The 22,151-nt window shown below is 37.2% G+C and overlaps 1 protein-coding gene across 1 annotated transcript; it reads right to left on the bottom strand.

Moving 5' to 3' along the window:
- Positions 1-1,273: 1,273 nt before the first annotated feature.
- LOC120629490 (cuticle protein 7) lies at positions 1,274-4,218 on the bottom strand. The gene is made up of 4 exons (XM_039898431.1): positions 4,190-4,218; positions 3,154-3,321; positions 2,342-2,572; positions 1,274-1,874 (listed from the first exon to the last, which is right to left on the bottom strand). The coding sequence occupies exons 1-4, from the start codon at positions 4,199-4,201 to the stop codon at positions 1,776-1,778; spliced, it is 510 nt and encodes a 169-aa protein (XP_039754365.1). The 5' UTR covers positions 4,202-4,218; the 3' UTR covers positions 1,274-1,775.
- Between the last annotated feature and the right edge of the window lie 17,933 nt (positions 4,219-22,151).

The raw sequence follows: 22,151 nt of genomic DNA, 5'->3' as shown, positions 1-22,151 counted from the left end.
TTTAACGAGTCCGACAAGTAGATACTAACCTATGTCCTAATTCTTTTACCAACACCATTTAAGGTCACATATCGAATGGCGAGCCAGTTTTTCTTAACATTGAGCAGCAATGTATCATGGTCCAAACACGCCAAATATCGTGTAGATATTTCTAGAATTTATAGATCCATACGAATTTAAGATATTGCTCAACAAGCATAAAAATACTTGTGCACATTTTTTAAGGCATTGGTAAGCAGTAACCTAATTCTTCGGGTGCAAATATGTCCACCTTACTTTTATTTAAGAGCGACAATTTTTCCTTTAATGGTGCGTTTATAAATACAAGTTGATTCGATAGACAATTATGTGATTAAATGTAATATATGCCACTTGCATATAGCAGTTTGACTGAACTACAATAATCAATCGTTAGTGTTCTGATATTAAAAAACTATTTAAATTATTAAAAAACTATTTAAATTTAACTGCTCTTGGCTCCTAGTTATACTAGAATTTGGTTAATATCAGATATTTTTCCTACAAATATTATATCCGAAAAGTGTGGATGTTTGTTACTCAATTCACGCAAACTTTTAGTTCGTTGGAGTCAATATAAAATTGTTATCGTCTATATATCACTTATGTTGACACAAAATTAGACATTGTGACATTATTTATTACAACGTGCATCATCATCATATGAACCCATTCCCTCCTCCCACAATGAGAAGGGGTGCCCAATGCGGATTGATGGACTTTACACACCTTTGAGAACTTTATGGAGAACTCTTAGGTAGGTTTCCTCACGATGTTTTCCTTCACCGTGGAAGCTAGTGATATTTTAATTACTTAAACGCACACAACTTAGAAAAGTTGGAGGTGCGTGCTGGGATTCGAACTCCCCCAGGAAAGTGAAGTCGAAGTCCTACACACTAGGATATCAACGTGACATTGACAACGTGCATGGTCCTAAAACAATGATCTTACAAATCGAGAACAAAAGCAACCGATTTTTACCAACAAAAGATAAGAGTTTGTAATTGTTTGGATTGTAACGATTTATATATAATTTAAGCTAAAGAATAGTAATTAATAATATAAGTTAACAAGACCATGTTAGAAATAAAAATTAATGAAACGAATGTCATCGTAAAAAATGGCTTTTTATTTTTAAACCTAAGTACACATTATATTTACATGTATGCAATACAACGCGTCAAGATCAAGTCCGTAGCAACAGTCAAAGGAGAACTAAATAAATAAACAATAGGACATATTCATTCGGCACACGGGCGAGGTCATCAACCTTGTTGCATCGCTGACTGGGCAAACACATACCGTAAAACACAAAAATCCAAACACCATCATCTAATAAAAACATCCCTTCCATTAATAATCCAAAGTGAAATACCGTCGTCTTTCCAACCTTTTCTACACAGCAGAAAACGGTTGCAGAAACTAATACATACATTCCGATAGCTTTTCCTCTTCGAACGGCTGATAGAACATCCCATATCAATATAGTAACGCTTCATTCAGCAACATAAATTAATAATACTAGGAGCGACGCTTTTTGTAAGCTTTCTTCCATATAAAACTCATGGGTATCTTATCAGCCGGGATACTTCTGCTTCGCTGCACTAAAGTCCTTTGCCAGAAGTGGCCAACAATTGATGCAAGTTATCATTTGCTAACTCAACTAGCGTTTGTCTGCAGTTCGCGCGAAGTGAAGGTTGCCGTCCAGCCGTTTCTCCGTCAGCGGTGCATCAAGTGAAGTGAGTTAGAGGATGTGACTAGTGCCAGCCGTGGCCGAAGGATAGCGGCGCGTGGGCTGCGATGGCGATGGGCGCGGGCGCAGCTACCACGTGGGCAGGCGCTATCGCTACGGGAGCCTGTAAAAATACCTTCGTTCAATAGATACTATTTTCAAACTTCGTGCTTTTCGATGCGCAGGAGTCAATATTCGGTATCAGCCAATCAGCGGGATAGTACAATAGACTACCTGCGCGAAACTAAACTCGTAGCTATCTTCCGCGACGACATAAAGCTTGAATCGAACTATACCCATCCTAAGCCAGGTCAAGTTTTAACTTAATTTATGGCTCGGTTCAGCAGTCAATACAAAAGAAGGAATGAAATCGTGATAAGTAGTCAACAATATACAACAACCAACGAGGATTTTTGGATTTTTTTTCTTTCTCTTGTGAGAGAATAGCAGATAATTTGAATCTCGAATTAGAGCATTGTACTACAATTCGAGAGAGTTTGGCCTTAAATAAGGGCTACTTTCTTCAACAACGATGCTCTTTTGTTTCACACAGCATCCTTAATTAGGCTTACAAGAAACTGTCACACTTACCGCGTGAGTGCCACCAGTCCTTTCAACAACAGCGTTGAAACCGTTGATCTTGTCAGCGGTGTATGTGACCTTCCTCAGGTGGCCGTCGGGCTCCACTAAGCTGTATGAGCCGTGGACTACTCCGTTCTGTAAAGTCTCTTGGGCGTCCTTGTGGTCACCAGTGTGGGGGTCCTGTACCCCGTAGGCGTAGCTGTACGCAGGGTTGGGGTCGATAGGTTCAGCGTGTACTACCTGTGTACGAAATATCAGACAGATAACTAAGTATTGATGTAATTTTAAGCAGTCCTAGATCAACGATTTTTTCAAGCTTAGAAAAACTTGGTATCGGTGGATATGAGATTGATTAAAAAAACCTCAAAAAATGAAGACTTATTCTTAGAATATTTTTCAAACGAATTCCCCAGAGACAACACATTGCGCATGCGTTCAAAAAAATATAGGATGCGTTCCAAAATCAACTTCACACAGTGGCGTGCACTCCATACATGCACGAAAGCACTGCATACCCTGAAAAAAAATTATTACTCAGAAAGGGGAAGGATTTTTCCATTTTATGCCATTTTCCTTCTTTATGCATACCCTGGTCAAAAACCCTGTGCACGCCACTGACTTCACAATAGTATTGTATGGTTGTTCTGGTTGCGAGATGCTTTACTGACCAAAAACTTTACAAACATATTAGTTTTTTTCAGTTGCTTGTGTGACGTACCATTCCAAACTGGTACCATACCATACCATACATACCATACTTTAAGAAACTCAACTTTATTGTTTAATTATTTTACCAAAGAAGTAAGTTGGGGGTCACTTACTGGAGCAGCGATGGTCTTGACTACAGGCGCTGCGTAGGTTTTGTACACGGGCGCGGCAACAGCCACTGGTGCCGAGACCACCGAGTGTGAGATCGGGGCCGAGTAGCCGTAGTCCAGCAGGCCAGGTGCCGCCGCCGCCGCGGCGCACGCGCAGCATACAATGAATAACTAGACCATGGAAATTTTATTACCATAAAAGTGTTTTACCATAATAATCGTTAACATGTTAGAGGTGGACAAGGAATCTATTATCTATATAAGAGATCTATTCCAGCGACCCTAGGCAGCGAGAGTTGGAGAGGATGAAAGGAGAATAAGTACATTATATATGGCAATATATGACGACTGCAGTAAATACAGTAATATTTGTAGGTAAAATTAAGGTACCCAATACGCTAAAATGATCATAAAAATTGCAGTTTCGTAGAGCCCCTCGCAGTTTTTTAAAGACCATAAGTTGACAAAGACATATTCATCGGTGTAGCGGATAACTATCCTGTTCATATTAGGTATCATTTCGTCAGAGGGACGTGTATTGCTGGACATTCGTAGGGATTTCCAAATTTCACTGTGCTGGGCTATGTCATGCGGTTTTTGCGATTTTTTGATGCCGTCTGACCACCGAGTTAGGAGTCTATCAACTATGCGTTTTCCGTTGTGGAATCGTGATTCCAGTACCTGGTGACCCCAGCTACCTGCAGACTATCTTGTTAACACAACTAAAATTAGCTTAACTGGCTTTAAATTTGGAATATAAAATATCGTAAAGAACTTTGATTTTTTTTTATATTAAGGTTTACGGGACTGTAATACTTCGTATCGTATTATAGAAAAAGTATTTCATTTTGCAGTATTTTTTTATTTAAGAAAAAAGTAATACTTTTGTTATATTATTATAAGTATATGCCAATGAAATGGTTATTAACTAAAACAATAAAACAATATATCACTTCGGTCTACTACGAAAGGTATTAAATGAAAATGGAATTATTTTCTTTAAAAATATTATTATGATTAAAAATAGTGATACCGATACCTTGGCGTACATGTCTGTCGCGTGCGGTCGTAGGTCTGAAACACTATGGCATCTTAGGCCCTCGGCAGGTATATATCTGCGCGGGAGTGGACATTTGATACAATTTCGCAACCAAGGATACGCGCACTGGCCCTGCGCTGAGTGCGCGGCCCTCGCATGAAAGTAATATATGGATTAGGGGTGCATTTTGTAATATTGTGCCAGTTCTTGTCTTTACATATATAGGAAATAGTATTGAGACGCCTTGCTTATGAAAATTCTTAGCTACCTTATGAATCTATAGTCCTAGTGGGTCTTATCTAAATATTAAAGAGATACATAAGGATTAATATTTGCGAATTTTGCGCAATCTCATCATCTTAACAAACTATTATCGGCCTATAGGGCACGGATCTCCGACCACCATGAGAAGGGTTAGGCCGTCAACCACTCTGACCCAGTGCTGATCGGTGGGCTTCACACGCCTTTGAGAACATTATGGAGAACTCTCAGGCATGAATGATGAATTCACTTTACTATTGTACACCAAAGAAAAAAAGTAGTTACAGAGATTTAAACATAGAGCAAGAGAGTACAATTTGCATGCGGGTTTCCTAACGATGTTTTCCTTTACCGTTAAACCAAGTGATATTTTAATTGCTTAATACGCTAAGTGCGTTAGAAAAGTTAGAGGTGAGCGCTGGGATTCCAACTCGACCCCCCGAAAGTGAAGTCCTAACCACTAGGCAATCGCCGCTTCTGCCATATCACCATTTTATTTTTATATTTTGACGGCCGATTGGCGCAGTTTGCAGCGATCCTGCTTTCTGAGTCCAAGGCCGTGGGTTCGATTCCCACAACTGGAAAATGTTCGTGTGATGAGCATGAATGTTTTTCAGTGTCTGGGTGTTTATATGTATATTCTAAGTATTTATGTATTTTATTTATAAAAATATTCAACAGTCATTTTAGTACCCATAACACAAGCTACGCTTACTTTGGGGCTAGATGGCGATGTGTGTATTGTCGTAATATATTTATTATTATTATTATTATTATATTGTATCCGTTGGTGTCCTTATGTGTAAAGGAAATAGTACTAAGAGGCCTTGCTTATGAAAAATCCTAACTACTTTATGAATCCATGGTTCTAATTGGTCTATTCTAAGCAAAGTCTATTAATATTTTCGATTTTTGCTCAATAATCTCTAATAACACATTATTATAAAAAAAAATAGCTTAAGTAATGCGCGCGTTGAAATCTAATATAGGTCAGTAATCGAGTGCAATAAGTTAAACATAGAATTGGTTATTTGACGCTATTTTTTTAATTACTAACGTCACTAAGGCCGACGCAAACCTGCCAATTCAATATGGTAAGATTGAAATCCCTTTTAAATATCCAAGTCTGTCAGCCTCCCTGAGCATCCTGACATATCTTCAGAGAAGTTTCTCGTCACCTGAACGTAATGCTGCTCTGAAATAGAACATTTATAATCAATAAATAGCCTAACCCTCACCCAATAACAGGGTTTCCTCATAATCACCACGCTGGGCAGACGGGTTGGTGACCACAGTAGAAGGTAGTAGGAGCATAGAGGATGCTGATGCCCGTTCTCCGTGATATTCCCGTAGTCTCCTCGTACGACACCCGCGGGAGGAGAGGTGTTGACAACTGTATTCTGTTCTGCCACAGGTAGGTAGAATGTTAACGATGTTCATCACGATGTTAACGTACTCTTCGAGGGACAGAGTTGATAAAACAAAATTGCGCAAATCCCGAGTGGTCGCTGGTATGACGGCCGAGTGGCGCAGTGGGCAGCGACTCTGCTTTCTGAGTCCAAGGCCGTGGGTTCGATTCCCACAACTGGATAGTGTTTGTGTGATGAACATGAATGTTTTTCAGTGTCTGGGTGTTTATCTGTATATTATAAGTATTTATGTGTATAATATTCATTAAAAAATATTCATCAGCGATCTCAGTACCCATAACACAAGCTACGCTTACTTTGGGGCAAGATGGCGATGTGTGTATTGTCGTAGTATATTTTTTTTTATAAGTATTGATGTATTATATTCATAAAAATATTAACAGCAGCTATCTTAGTACCCATAACACAAGCTACGCTTACTTTGGGGCTAGATGGCGATGTGTGTATTGTCGTAGTAAATTTATTTATTTATTTATTATCATTTCTAACAGAAAACCTAACAATTTATATCCTGACCTGACCACAAACTCAAGACATCATGATCCACAGTTGGACATATTAGTTAAGTTTTTTTAATACTAGCTGTTGTCTGCGTTGTTATATAACAGTTTTTTTTACAAATCCCGTGGGAACCATTTGTTATCCAGACATAAAAAGTAGCCTATGTTTCTCTCCGTCTTTTCAACAACTTCTATGCCAAAAACGAAGTTGATCAATTGCTTAGTTAGGGCGTAAGACATACAAACAAGCACAATTACGCATTTACAATATTAATAAGTATCATATGCTTGAGCCAGACGAAACCAAACTATCAAAGAGTTCAAAGAATTTAGAACATACAGAACCCTTATTCAGCCATTATTGCATGCAGTGCATTGTGTCCGAAAACAGTAAAAACGCAGCGTGCACGTCTCACTTCAAACCCGCGGATTGTTGCTCACAGACTTTTCCTGTTTCACCCATTTTACCTATTTTACGGGGAACGTTTAGAACATTAGAGGTAAAATAAAATTACTGTCAACTGGTTATTGGAATGAAGTGAGTGACCACTTGTTCGAGAAACACTACTAAAGTAAAATGGTTTTTGATGCTTCAATATTATAAGTGTACACGGTTTCTGTATGCTGTCTATATCTGTATTCTGTCCAAAGAGTAATGCGGTCTTATTTCGCATAAACACCCAACAGTACACAGTTTACAGTAGTCATGAGCTAAATAAACTACAGTTATTTCGAAATCAGCGGTAAACTCTTCAATTTAATTGATTTATATAGATATATACACTAATATAGGCAATCTAGATAAGTTAAACTACAGGATATTACACTAGTCCAAGGTGACGAATGTTTGACAGGCCAATTAGGCCTTATAAACCTATCTAGGACTAATGTAGTGCAAAGAGAGCTTAGCCAAATAAATTCGTATCCGTTAGGACACGATTCGAAGGTGTTAGAAGTGACATGTATCCTTTTTTCATGTAATAAATTGGTAGTTAGTGCAACGTATGGCGATCTATTTGTAAACTTAGTAGCCCGTAGAGATATCCTAACCAAAAATTTACATACTACTTAAGAGTGGGGATGATAAAATGGTAATGTAGAATCTGCCTTCCGAACCCGTGGTAGAGTCACTACAAACAGACAGACTTGACATTTCAAAATTGTTTATATTAGGCCTACCTAAATTCATAATTCATTTATTTCAATAAATGAATTATGAATTTTGAATTTTTGAATTTTAATAAAACTGGTGCCTTTTGTAAACGTGGTAAACATGCATAATGCAGGCTACGTAGACGTACGTTTTAGTACTTGGTAGCAGTGGCGTGCACTTCATACATGCACAAAAGCACTGCATACCCAAATTATTTTATATCACTCGTATTGAATTGTTCAAAACATAATTATAAATAATTTTTAAAAGTTTTCCAACATTCCCGTGTATGGATTTTTTTTATTCAAGGTCAAAGATCTAGATGAGTTTCACGATTTTCAGCAAAACTTGTAAGTTTTAGCATAAAAGTAACTGAGACAAAAATTGTAGATCATAAAATTATCAATAAAAATGTATCAATACTTTTCTTCCTACGAGCCTCCGTTTCTGAGATATAACTATTCAAAAAGTTATAAAAGTTCGTTAAGTGCACTACCTCATAGGTGGCGTGGAAACGTGTTCATTCTTCATGTGTTTGTTCTTTTTTTTCTCGTTTTTCTGAGTGGTGTACAAATAAACAGTATAAATATTAATTCTGTTTAGGGACCACATTCCCTACCTCTATGAGGTCAAATTATGGTTGCACTGGTTAAGTAACATTCACCCGAGTGGATGGGTGACAATGCATATTATTAATCCTAACATTGCTACGACTTTTCTCAGAACGCCCGAAAGCACACCCAAATAAGGTACATAGATAACGCAAATAGGCAAACGTATTTTTTTTAATTAACCAAAAAATAAAAGACGAAATACCCATATGCGGGTCTCAAAATTTAAAAAACCCGCCACATATTTTTTCTTAAGTAAGCACAAAATAAATGACAAAATACCATTATGCGGAAGGATTTAAAATTTTAAAAACCCGCCTTAATTAGAATGAAAAGCTAAGGATTTGCTAATATCGAAGCAAGTGACAGTGGCGTGCACAGGGTTTTTGACCAGGGTATGCATAAAGAAGGAAAATGGCAAAAAATGGAAAAATCCTTTATGAGTTATACAAATATTTTAGGGTAGTCAGTACTTTTGTGCATCTATGAAGTGCACGCCACTGGTGACAGTTATGTTATGTTTTAATGAATAGCAACATAGTTAACAATGAACGGAAGGAACTGTCAACTTTCTAGCAGTATTCCATGCACCTGGCGAAAGGGTTCTGTCCAGATAGGTATATCACATAACAACTCAATCACGTGTCTTGTTATTATCTGAAGTAATGTAGGGTTCTGCTAATATGTTGAAGGTAGATTTATTATATTAACTGTAACTTATAAATAGTCCATGTTCCCGTGCTTTAGCACGTGGACACATTCATTATATCCCTTGTAAACCTTGGGGACCTTAGGGTCGGGTGATATAAATTTTTTCTCCTGTATGTGCTAGCCCTGCCCTGCACATTGCTATAGCGTAGTCCACCCCGCTGGTCAAGTGCGAATTGGAAGACTTCACGCACCTTTGGGAACATTATGGGGAACTCTCAGTTATGCTAGTTCCTCAACATGTATACCTACTCGTACTATGAATAAATAAAATAGTTCTTATCAAGCGTAGGTACGCAACGCTAGGGCAGGTTGCATGCGTCGCGTTAAGACAGAGGGAACGCAAATGTAGGTCACATTAAATACCTAGGTTTTGTTAGGGAGCGTCTACACATATTCGCGTCGCATCCATTTTACTCGTTACAATATCAACATCAGTAGTCAATATGTGCATACTAGCAGGAAATATAATAGTAACACAAGTCGCGACACGATCGCGGTACTTTTTGTTAATAGGCCACAGTCTGCACTTATACCTAAGCTATAAAGTTCGTGGACCTTATCCCGCATAAGTAATCCTTAATTCAATCTTTGTTTTAGCTTAATTTTGGTAAGGCCTTTTCACAGGTCCACTGTTAATTGTATTTTAATTCCTTTTTTTTATTTGATTACACATGCAGTTAATAGGTGCAGTAGATACAATTTTTTTCTATTTAAGAGCGCCAACTCGCAAGTTTGCAGTCAGCCAGCCAAGGCGATCTCTGGACCACTCTAAAGTCTGAATAGTTCTTGTTCTTCTTTTGCATTTTGTTTTTGTCGGAAAAGTTATGCAGTTTCTTTCGCGCTATGACATTTGATAGGTCCTATCAGTTACTGTGTTCTTTTTGTTCCACTACAAGTTATCCCTTGACTGGGGATGGCTTGAATTGACGGTGGTGGGTAAATAATCCAGTCTAAGATTGTAACGGGATGTAACCTGGATACCCCCTTACAGGTTACCATCCCAGTCTTATTAAAACCCATATCCCTAATTGGGTTCTACGTGACATCGTACCGAAACGCAAGTAGGGTTGTAACTGGCCACTGCTAAAGCCACCCACCAGACTATATCGGAAAAAATTTTGACAATATAAATTGGCCCGGCAGTGCGTACCCGGGACCTTCCACTTAGAACCACAGCGCTCATCGCAACGCCACGGAGGTCGACAAAATTATTGTTCGATTATTATAAAAAATGCGTTCGATTGTTTAAAAAAAATGATCGATTGACGCATACAGAATATGTGTGAAGTCACTCCTACTTTCGATATAGGTATAGTTGCCATACCATGTGTGCGAACTAGTTTAAATTTCATATCGGCCGCGCCCGTCTATGTGTTGAGTATATAATTTGAACGAATAAAGTTCCATTCGTTATGTGGTAATGACGATACCTAGTATAGGTAAGTCGAATTAACTGTGCACTTGGAGTCGATACCGGCAATTTATAAATGAACTAACAGTACCCGGCAACTTTTCTCTATGGATAAGTCTTATACACAGTGCATTCTTTCCCGTAGGCACAACAGCGATCCAGTTTATCTATCCTATGTCTGCTATTTGTTGGTAAAGAAAATATTTAAATTAATAGAAAAATATTAAGTAAATTAAATTAATAGTTTTGTGCATAAGAAGAATCCTATAACGAGTAGCGCGGTGCGGCCGTTTTATGCAACATATAAAAAATTCAAATCGGTATTTAAATTGACAGGTGCTCCGAATTTCTAAGTGCAATAATTTCTACATTGATATATTTGGAAATAGCTGATCTTTATCACTTTTCTGATAGATTAAAGGTGCTGCCGATGTTTTACGATACCAAAACCCACTGTTTATTATTTCCCGTGCCCGTGGAAATAACGATTCACAAACACGAGTTAGAAACACTCCTATTAAAAATAGAAAATATGTGTAAAAAAATTATACCAATCCGCCGAGTTTTGCGAACGTGCGGAAGCTATAGATAGTTTTCATGTTTGGCAGCTCTCTTACCCTAACATACTTGCTTCTAATAGGAATCTTCAAAATTAAAACAGATTTAACATTCTTGCTGGGCGTAGGTTCCCAATTTTCTCCTCCACGTAGTAAACACGGTAAGTTGGACAAAGAAGTTGCTTTTTTCATACCTTTATTTTTTTACCTTGGCAGAACAAGTATGTAGGATACCTGATGGTAATTGGAAAACCATCGGCTATAAACGAATGCAAACCCCTAATCGATTTCTTTCGATTGCCGCATCGAATCGCAGCACGAATTTGTCAGTAGGGTGATAACGAGTCCTCGCCAGCTTTTCTTGGAAGGCGGCGGGTAGCTATTGGGATAGCTACCCGTCACTACGCAAGCTTCTGAGGGGGGGGGGGGTTCAAGCTGTCCTGATCCCCTCCTCAATAGCGCGGGAGCCCCAACAATCGGTTGGGGTTGTTGGTAGACGTCCGGGAGGTATACAACGGTTTTCCCCGGGCATCTAACAAAGCCAGAGAGACATGCCATGGTGGTCTTTAGTTTGGGTATACCCCCTTTAGAGGGGGTGTCCCACATAACCTCCGTCCTTTCAAAGGGTCGGAGGTAGTAATAAAGCTTTTCCACCACGCAAAAAAAAGTAAAGGGTGATAGCCACGGCCGCATTCAGACGAGATAAAATTTTGAAATTATAAATTCCCAAATTACCCCTCTCCTGATTGAACCCGGGACCTCCCCCTCCATGCATAAGACCACTGTGCCACGGAGGTTGTCAAATACAAATGAAGACCTGGTTCAAACTTATTAACCCACTTACGAGTACTCGTAATATTAGAACTGTAGTATTGATAGCGATGAGGCCACGAAAAGACGCAAATAAACATACCATACAAATATCATTTTATTAATTTACTTTATAAACTATGACAATATGAACTTATTGTTTTACAACTCATAGCCGTCCAGGATCTAAGCAATTTGATTGGTTCCCGCCGTTATGCATCTACCGGCGTTAACCAATCGGAGAATGACAACCGATCATCTCGTTCAAAAATAAGATTAAATTAAAAATGTGGAAATTATAATGCTAGTTAAATTTAAATCCTAACAGTAGTTACATATTCTGCCCTAAGGTACCTATTTCGCGAAGGACAAGTTACGATATTACCGCGCGAAGATAAACCTATGAGATATTCTTATTGGGTAAATATCATGGTAATCTGAAGCTATCTGCGCTTGTCTTTCGATTTAGGTTGCAGGTACCTGCGTAAGTATTCATGAGATTTGTCAGGGAGATGTCACACTCTAGAACCCCGACCAGTGGCGTAGTATCAGGTGTGGGAAAGGCTTCGAATGGCATTTTAGCGGGCGGTATTTCGAAAATCAGTCTTGTAGAAGTTCCTACCTACCACCGAACTAATGTGGCATTTTTTTGGCTTTTTTCATAAAGTTCAAAATTGCGAAATTTGGCTAAGTATGGCTGTCACGGAAAATGTTTTATACTTAGTAGTAGTAATGTAAACTATCGGAAGAAATTTTGTTTTTAAGGAATACATTGAAATATATACACAAAATTTCATTCAAATCGGTCCAGTCGTTTATGGCGAGTTAGGTGACAGCACACGTACAGGAGAATTATATATATTAAGATAGTAAGTAGATATGCGAGTTCAGCTCGGATTGTCTGATGATTTACAAGATGTAGGTACAAACTACATACAGAGTACATAAGTTTGTTTGGATACTTTATTTATTTATTTAAATGTTAGACCATATTATGTTAATATTGCGGGCAACAACTAGTTTAATATAATTTGATTTAGCGTTGTAGAAAAACATCTTAAGGAGACCTGCATGCCTGAGAGCTCTTTATAAGGTTGGTTATCAACCATTCATCCAACAACGCGCACTCTAGAAGTGACAACATCTCACTTGGATTAATTAAAATATTGTGTTTGTTTGCTTATACACCACCTACATTCTGTTTCCACTCGTGTTGTCCTGATTCTAAGGTTGTTTTGCGTGGCACAAATCGCTTCTAAGCGATAAGGCTGCCGTATGTATTATACTTAATTCTATCTTAGTTTCTTTTGTTATTCATTGTCTTAGATAACCAAAGCTAGTAATCCCTCAGCTTATTGATGCCTCACTTGTGGACACAGGCCTCCACTTACAGAGGAGAGTGATAAAGCATAAACCCACCACACTGCTCCATTACGGGTTGGCGGATTTTAATGACTATTTTCATAATATAAAAATGAGAAAACTGACTTCTTAAAATGTTCTGCAAAGGGTAACCTACCCTTTGCCTAACCTAATGAGAATATCCCAATACCTGACGTTTTACCTTACCGCTTTCTCGGTGTAATATGCCTTCCGAACCGGTGGTAGTCACTACAAACAGACTGACTTGACGTTTCAAAAGTGCTTATAAACTGGGCCTACTTGAAATAAATGAATTTTGAATCTTGCATACGCGTATTTTAATATATATGGCCAAACACCTTATTAGTTAGCCTGTTAAAAAGAAAAAGTATATCTTACTCATCAAAATAAAACCACAAAAATAATTTCTTAAAATTCTTTTATTACAAAAACAAATACTTCTATATCTACTTATCGAAATAGCGCATTTACAAACATACAAGATACATTACGACTTAATATTGAAACAAATGGTATGACAATATCATGATCATACTATAATTGTTTTATAATTGTATAATCCTGATATAGTAATGCTCGGCTTTGATGCTCTCTTTTCAAACTTTTTTTTTTTTTTAATTGGCGGACCCAACATATACCTATAAACAGAGCAACACTGAGCAGGGCAAGCAAGGAACAGGTCCTGCACAGAATTATGAACATACAGAATCCACATTCAGCTATTATTGCATGCAATGCATTGTGTCCAAAGACGTTCCGAGCACGTCTCAATTCACACCCGCGAAATGTTGCTAGCTCACAAACTGTTCCCAAAATTCAAAAATTGAAAATACTAAATTCATTTATTTCAAGTAGGCCAAATATAAGCACTTTTGAAACGTCAAGTCCGTCTGTTTGTAGTGACTCTACACCGGTTCGGATGGAATATTCTACCGAGAAGAAGCCGGCATTTGCTCTTTTTCAACATCAACTCAATCCATTTTCCTCATTTTATGGTACACGTTTAGGAGTTACACGTTAGGCTTCAATATAATACAAATATGTCTACAATACTACATTTATATGCTTTTTCATTTTTTGTTTAGTTTTATAAGAGTTATTGTAACCTGTTGATTGTCCATTAAATAAGTCATATACACGGATTCTGTATGTTCTTAATTCTGTGTGTGTGAGTGTGCGTGTGTATGAGTGTGTGTGTGTGTGTTGGAAAATCTGTCTGGAGAATGACAAACTGTTTGAAGTATAATTTAGTGCAAAATTATTTTTATTTTTTAAGTTGACCAAATGAAATAGTTGTTATCGTTAAATCATTCAGTAGTAGAGAAAATAAACAATAAAAATAAATTAGTCGTAAACTCAACGCTATTTAAAAGTTCATTCAATAACAGTCTATCAAGGAGTCATTTTTTCAACTGTCCAACATTAAATTACGTCTAAGCTTACAAAATAAAAATTTAAAGCTAGAACAAGCAAATAAAAATCTTTGTTCTTAAATATCACAAGGAAAAATATACGGTACATTGTAAAAGTGTATATGTGAGTGATAGAATTCGCAGTATTTAATGATTTATCGACAGTAACCTCATTCCAGTTCGCAACTAAGTAAGCCAAATAATTTGTAACAGCAAAACATGTACACTTAACACCGGTGCTACATTAAGTGATGTATGGCGCCGATATTTGAGTTCAAAGATTTTACTATACAAGTATTACTTGTATATTTTTTTTTTTATAATTTTTATTAGTGTTTTTACCTACATTTGGAAGAATTGCCAGAGTCGCAGGTTAAAATTCTGTCGGTTCCGAAAATTTTTATATGCATTTTAAATTTATAAAACTACTTTTACAGTAAAATCTTTGCACTCAAATATAATAATAAGTTATAATAAGTTAAAAATGTAATAAAAATAAATTGTACTTGATAGTAGTAAAACTTTTTAAAGGGCTGAGTGCTGCTCAATAAGCATTTTTTAATGGCAGTCCATTTTACATGATTCAATAAAAAATTCTGGAAGCTTTCTTAGTAGAAAAAAATGACACGATACCTCTAACAAAAATTAAAATTTTATGACATAATAAAAAATACTATTTATATTATAAACTAGCTGACCCGGCGAACTTTGTTCCGCCTTAATGTCAATAAATAAGCAGATTTTTTTTTTATTGGAAAAAATACAAAAAAAATTAAATTTCTACATCAATCATTCATAATTATTTCTGTATTTTAGTACATAGGTTGCTCTTCATTTAAGTACCTTGTGATACACGACATTTTTTGTTTTATTATCAGGCGCAAAAACAAACAACGCAGATGGTCTTCCGACCCGTGAACATGCCACGTATAATTGACCATGGGAAAAACATGAATGTTCTAGATTTAAACCACAAACTTTTAAGGATTGGCCTTGTGATTTGTTGATGGTCATGGCAAATGCAAGACGTATCGGAAATTGAAGTCTTTTAAATTCAAACGGCATATCGGTTGGGATCATCGGTATCCTCGGAATGAGAACTTGCTCACCTTTGAATTTTCCTATCATTATCGTAGCGTAAATTACATTGTTCATCAATTTTCTAACCACCAAACGCGTACCGTTGCACAGTTTTGGTTGGTTTATGTTTCGAAGCATGATTACTACGGAGCCAACCTTTAGGCGTAAATTGTGCGGTGGTAAGCCAGGCACGACCAAAGAGTTTAAAAATTCAATTGGATAGTTGGTGGCTTCATCTTCATTTGTGACGCAGTCAATAGATTTGAATGAATGCATTGTTCCAATGATCTTATTTTGAATTATGTTGTTTAGGTCATCTACATCTTTATTCTTAGCCGCTAAAATTGCTCGCTCACTCATCCATTCATAATTTTTGTAGTTAGAAATAATTTCTGGAAATACATTGTTGATAAGTTCGTCTTTTGATGAGACAAAATTACAGAAATTATTTGGAAATGATATTAATCCGCTCGATTCATCGACAGGTACTTGACCATTACCGATAGTCAGCAATTGCTCCGAGAAATCTTCAGCAGATGTATCATTAAGCAATGCAACTCTCATGTTTGTTGTCAGTTGCAGTTTCTTCACATGGCGCCATAGATTTGACGATTTGAGGCAAGCGTTTATTTCGTCGGCAGCCGTAGATCTTGGAATTACTGGCAGTATTTGGCGGAAATCACCAGAAAGTAAAATCATTGCTCCTCCAAAACATCTCGAGTCATTGCGTAAATCTTTTAATGTTCGGTTAAGTGCTTCTAATGCACGTTTATGCGCCATTGTGCATTCGTCCCAGATGATGATTTTCGATACCGCTAAAACTTTGGCCATTGCTGAGTGTTTTGCAATATTACACGTTGGTTCTTCAATAGTTTGAAGATTTAACGGTAATTTGAATGCTGAATGAGCCGTACGGCATCCTTCTAACAATGTGGCTGCTATTCCAGAAGAAGCAACTGCAACCGCTATGTTAGATCTCGCCCGAACAGTTGCTAAAACTAATGACATGAGGAATGTCTTGCCAGTTCCACCAGGGGCATCTAGGAAATATAAACCACCATTTTCATCATCGATTGCCTTCATTAAAGTATCATAAACTTTCTTTTGTTGGTAATTCAACAGGGGTACATTCGTTTGAACTACTAAATCTAATTCCTGGTGATCATATTCACGTTCCCGTTCCAATTCTCGATTAAATGCGTCATTCATTTCACGATATGGTGCTGGCATTCCTAACCTGATTAATAAATTACCGCACATGAGGTAACACATATCTTCGATCAAGAGTAAAGCACGATTATGTATCTCCTCATTCATCTCAATATCGTGATTTCTGGAACTGACACGAATTTGATGTAAAATATCTTCTGACATATTATCCTTGTATTTGTGCCACAGGTTACATGGGTTTGATGGAAAACATGTCGAAATTATGATAGCGAATAATGTGCGTATCTGACTTGGAGATGCACAGATAATGGCTTCAGCGATTGTCGTATCCCAATGACTATCGTTTTCTAATAACTTCAATTCTTCACATGCAGCACGATATGTTGGGAATATTACACCATTAACAGTTCGTAGTGACTCAAATGACGTTGGCCCACGCACATTTACCAGCAACAACCGCAAATAGAAACATTCATTATTCTTTGGATGAACTGTATACATACGACCAAGAGCATCAGTAGAACGCACATCTGGATACCCAGGAACCGCATCGCCTTGCTTCCGTCTTTGAAAATTCTTCGATGAAGCATTCCAAGTATAATAACGTGGCATCTCCGAGTAAAGCAAAGTTCGTGCAAACTGATCGCTTTGGCAGATTGCAAAAAAACTGGTCAATGTAGTTGCTGGAGGTGTTTCAGCACGTTGCGTAGCATTCGAAGCCGTGAAATATACTCGTTGACCATTCTCCAGATGCACCGCCAAATGCGTAACAGTAGGATGACGTTCGTGAATGGGAAATGCGAATATACGCCAAATCGCTTCATTACAGTTCACATAACGACCAACTTGATAGCGTGAAATTTCATCGTTGGTATTCGAGGATTGCAATCCAAAAACCGCCATATCACTGCCTTTCGTGACATATTTGCAAATATATTTTATGGACTTAACTGAATTGCAGTATTCAACGTTGCAATGTGTCTTGAACGATTTAGAAATAAGTGGCGAATATGGAACAATCCAACTGTTGTCGACAACGAAATCCATTCTTTTCACTTTCGTTGTGACAGTTCGACCGTTGTCATCTGGTGATCGACGCCGATACAGCGGATAACCATCATTGCCAGTGACAGTCTCCGCCGTTAATTTCCGTGGATATCGTTTAGAGCACTTTCCATCGACCATGCAAGGTGATTGGGGATTGATGGCACCACACGGTCCATGAATCATATTAGTAGTAACAACATCATGTAGGTCTGGATCGACTTCATAATCAGGAATCTCAGCACATATGATATCATCTATTTGGTCAGGCTGAATTCTTTCCACTAACCAAATAAGAATGTGTGCGTGCGGCAGGCCTCGCTTTTGCCATTCGATTGAATACATCCAGCATCGAGTATCTCCAAAGACGCGTTGTTTAACAATAAAGTTCATCAGGGACCGAATTTTTTGCCTGAATATACGTGCTGTGATGTCGTGTCTATCACTTGATGTTTGTCCGGGAAGCAGCAATTGAGTAATTTCTATCCATTTTGGATTACAGGTAAAAGTAATAAAGAGATCGGGCCGACCGTAATGACGAACATATGTCATTGCATCTTGTGCATATTCATGCATATGACGTGGACTACCAATGTATGTCGCCGGCAGAATAGTTAATCGACCAATATTAGCTGCATTTCCTTCAGTATTAACTGCATCACGTAAATGGATGTACTCCTCAGAACGCAGTTTGGCTTGGTTCAACCTAATGAATGTTAAACGTTCCGTTTCTATTTTTACATACATGTCAACGCAATACTGCTGAAACAATCGACGAAACCGCAGCAAATAGTTGTCAGCATTTTGACGAATCATCAAACGATATGCGTAATAATTCATTGAGCTAACTTTCTTTGTAGTTTCTTCACCTGAAATTAAAAATTTGATAATTAACCATTTCAAAGGCAAATTTTAAAGGCAAACAATACAGACATTAACCATTTTTTTAATAAGCATTATTTTAAATCAGTGTCTTTCACAAATAAATGAAATAAATTATGATACTGATACTCACCATTCAATGGATTTTTCATTTTAATATTAAAATAATATCCATCTTCTCCTTGCCAAAACATCAGCGGGTATTGCAATGTGTCATATGATCGATGAGTTTCAGATATTTGTTGCAGTTGCCCAGTATCGCGACGTGTAAGCACAATATCGCGTTTTTCCAATTGTTCACCAACAATCAGGATGGCAACTTCGTCTACTGTTGGAGCATTAAATGTCCTTTCGTGTGTTCCAGATGGTCGTTTATCTGCTTTGATAACAACTTTATAGTCATCACTTGGCATGCGCTCTAAAGCACTCTTAAACAACCTGACCAACGCATGATGTTCATGAAGCAGACACTGCAAGTCTTGAAGAATTGCTCGCTTCATTCCTGCATTGATCTCTAGGCGTCGATCAAGTTGTTCTTCCATGTTGCCCATGAAATATATTTGTAAAAATTTATTCTGTGTATCTTCGAAAGGTAGTAATGATCCAATTCGATGATGAATCTGTCCTTGTATCTACAAAATAAAAACCAGACAGTATTAACTGGGTTATAAACACTTTTTTCGGTGGGAGAGTAGAGTTCAGAATTAGCAAATATACTACATAGGTACCAATAGATAAAGTAAGTTATTCTTTAACTACATTCTATATAAGTACAAAAATAAATACCTTAAATGTCGGATTAAATCCCCGTTCTTCGATAATATCTGCCCCAAATGACGTCATCTGGAAACAACCATTGTATTTTTGAGTATTTGCAAGAAAGTGGCGTGATTCTTGTGTTTCGCCACAAAGCAATGAATACAATGGCTCAGGTGGCGGAGTCAACAATGGCAATTTCACTTTACCATTAAGGCAGCATAATCCAGGCGTTTCTCCGGAAAACTTTAATGCACCACAATACTCGCAAACTACGTCCATTTGCCCAATGCAAACGCTAGGATGCAAGCTGTAATCATTGCTGCAATCGTATTGAAACGCTGCTCGATTCAAATCAGCACTTGATAAATATCTTGTTCTGCGTCGCAAATTATCTATTTGTTGACCTCTGTTGTTCGCTCGACGATTCTGCATTGCCAACCGAGCTGTTTCACGGGCTGCTTCACTTTGCTCTCGTGATTGAGAAGCACGAAGTCGAGCCATACTATCGCGGCGCTGTTCACGTGCAATTTCTTGTTCTTCTTCAGTCCTTTCATTTGCAGTATTTCGTATTCTTCTTGCATCACGGCTTTGTCGGGAAAGATTCGATCGTCTTGGTCGCGGCATTATTAATTAAACTTCACTTCACCTAAAAACTTAAATTTTTAACCATACCGAGTTTTATAGTTCACTTCACTGTTTATACGAATGGGCAATTGGGCAATAATGTTAATTATTTATTTAATAGAAATAGTTATATTATTGATTTCTTACAAATATCAAATAGTCATCCATACGTCATTACATAGCTGTCATTATACGTCAATTTTGTTATTCCAAGTCTGATTCTTTTTTGTTATACCACGTTTTATAGTGACTGACGTTACATGTCAAGTCACACGGGAATGATGTCGAACGGGATAAAAAGTATCCTATGTCCTTCTCCTGGCTCTAAACTACCTCCCTGCCAATTTTCAGCTAAATCGGTTCAGCCGTTCTTGAGTTATAAGTGAAGTAACTAACACGACTTTCTTTTATATATATAGATATATTACTGAGTATTATCTTCGTTTTTAATTTGTTATATTACTAATTTATACAGATATTCATCCCTAGTTTAAATATTATTATCGTAATCTCTTTTAAGGTGACCTGATCCAAACAAGGAAGTGAAGTAGGTTCTACAAAATAAAATTATGACTTTATTTTGTAGTATCAATTACTTATTTTAATTAAATAATTATTTTTTGTTATTATTTTGTGAAAGTCTGCAAAAGACGCAAATATGTAGTCCTACACACTCGAATTTGCATTTTGAAAATACTGACGGGTGCAAATTGAATCACTAAAACCTCAGCCCTTTCTATTAACAGTTAAAAAGAGGTTGTAGGTATAGTTATTAGTTACACAATGTTTTCTCTTCTTTCGAATATCAAGTTATTGAGAACTGATATGGAGAAATAATTCTAATCTCCAGCTATACAACGTTTCTTAGTACGGCTCAAGGTTTATAAAATGTATATCCGACAGTCAGAATCGGTTAAAATGATACGAGAAAGTCGGTACTGATGTTATTTGTGGAGTTCTGTCCTCTATATCTGAAGATCAGAACCTTATGAGGTTCAAAAAAATAAATGAACATAAAACTTCATCATCATCATCACATCAACCCATTACCGACCCACTACAGAGCACCACCCACTCCCACACTGAAAAGGGTTAAGTCCACCACGCTGGCTCAGTGCGGATCGGTGGACTCCACACACCTTTGAGAACATTATATCGAACTCTCAGGCATGCAGGTTTCCTCACGATGTTTTCCTTCACCGTTGAAGCAAGTGTTTTTGAATTACTTAAAACGCACATAGCTAAGAAAAGTTAAAAGTGCTTTCTGGTATTCGAACTCGGCCCCCCGAAAGTGAGGTCAAGCTCCTACCTCCGCTATCACCGCTTTAAAATAAAGACCGGCTAAGTGCAAGTTGGAACTTGCACATGATTACCAAGGTGCAATATGAAACACTCCTGTATAGTTCAAAAATATACTCATGAATGTTCCTTACACAAACTTAGCCAGATTTTACTGTAACTTAATCTTAAACAAAATAAGGTTTAGCTTAAGACTGGTTGGCGTTAGAGCCTGCTCTAAACGCCGTGGTTGCCTTCCAGCGAAAATAAACTTGCTTTTTTAATTTGTTGCTTTAACGAATGTTGTAGCTCAGTTGAACTTAATTTAAATCTGCGAGAACTATAAAATGTTACGTCATACGAATTCATCGATATCAAAGGCGTATAAAGTTAAGCGAGACTTCCTATCTCTGTATATATTATTAGTATGTTGCTATTGTAAATTATAAAATATTTGATTCTAATTCGACCGAGATATAGAATATGAATACTATAACACCACTGTCTTAATGTAAACCCGCCTATAATATCAGTGCGTAAACTTAAATTGTTAAAGGAACGTGCGTTTTTTACTAAACGGAAAAATCTTAACTTAATTGTGAGTTCTATATTTTTTTATGTTTTTTTTTTAAAGCAAAACATATCGTGTAAATACTAATTGACTTGTCTTTATCAATCATTGTAAGGGTCCGTGCGCACTAAGCTAGAACGACTGCCTGTGGCCACATAAATTTACGGGCATTCTCAGACATAAACAATAATATAATACTAATAATTCTTTATTTGCAAACAATATGGTTGTACTAAATAATGTAAATATAGTTGTTATCATTTTGTGTTTAACGTATATTTGGTCGTTCACATCGACGATCCAGATATTGAGATA

This window comes from Pararge aegeria, chromosome 14 (assembly GCF_905163445.1).
Source record: "Pararge aegeria chromosome 14, ilParAegt1.1, whole genome shotgun sequence".
Taxonomy (NCBI): domain Eukaryota; kingdom Metazoa; phylum Arthropoda; class Insecta; order Lepidoptera; family Nymphalidae; genus Pararge; species Pararge aegeria.
The sequence above is the reverse complement of the archived record's forward strand: the minus strand, read 5'-3'. Positions and strand labels throughout refer to the sequence as shown.

Bases quoted from the DNA above. Each gene is read 5' to 3' on its own strand.
- LOC120629490 (XM_039898431.1), bottom strand. The intron at 2,573-3,153 runs GTAAGTGACCCC...TTTCGTACACAG, and splicing joins TCAAGACCATCGCTGCTCCA to GTAGTACACGCTGAACCTAT. The intron at 1,875-2,341 runs GTAAGTGTGACA...GTATTTTTACAG, and splicing joins GGACTGGTGGCACTCACGCG to GCTCCCGTAGCGATAGCGCC.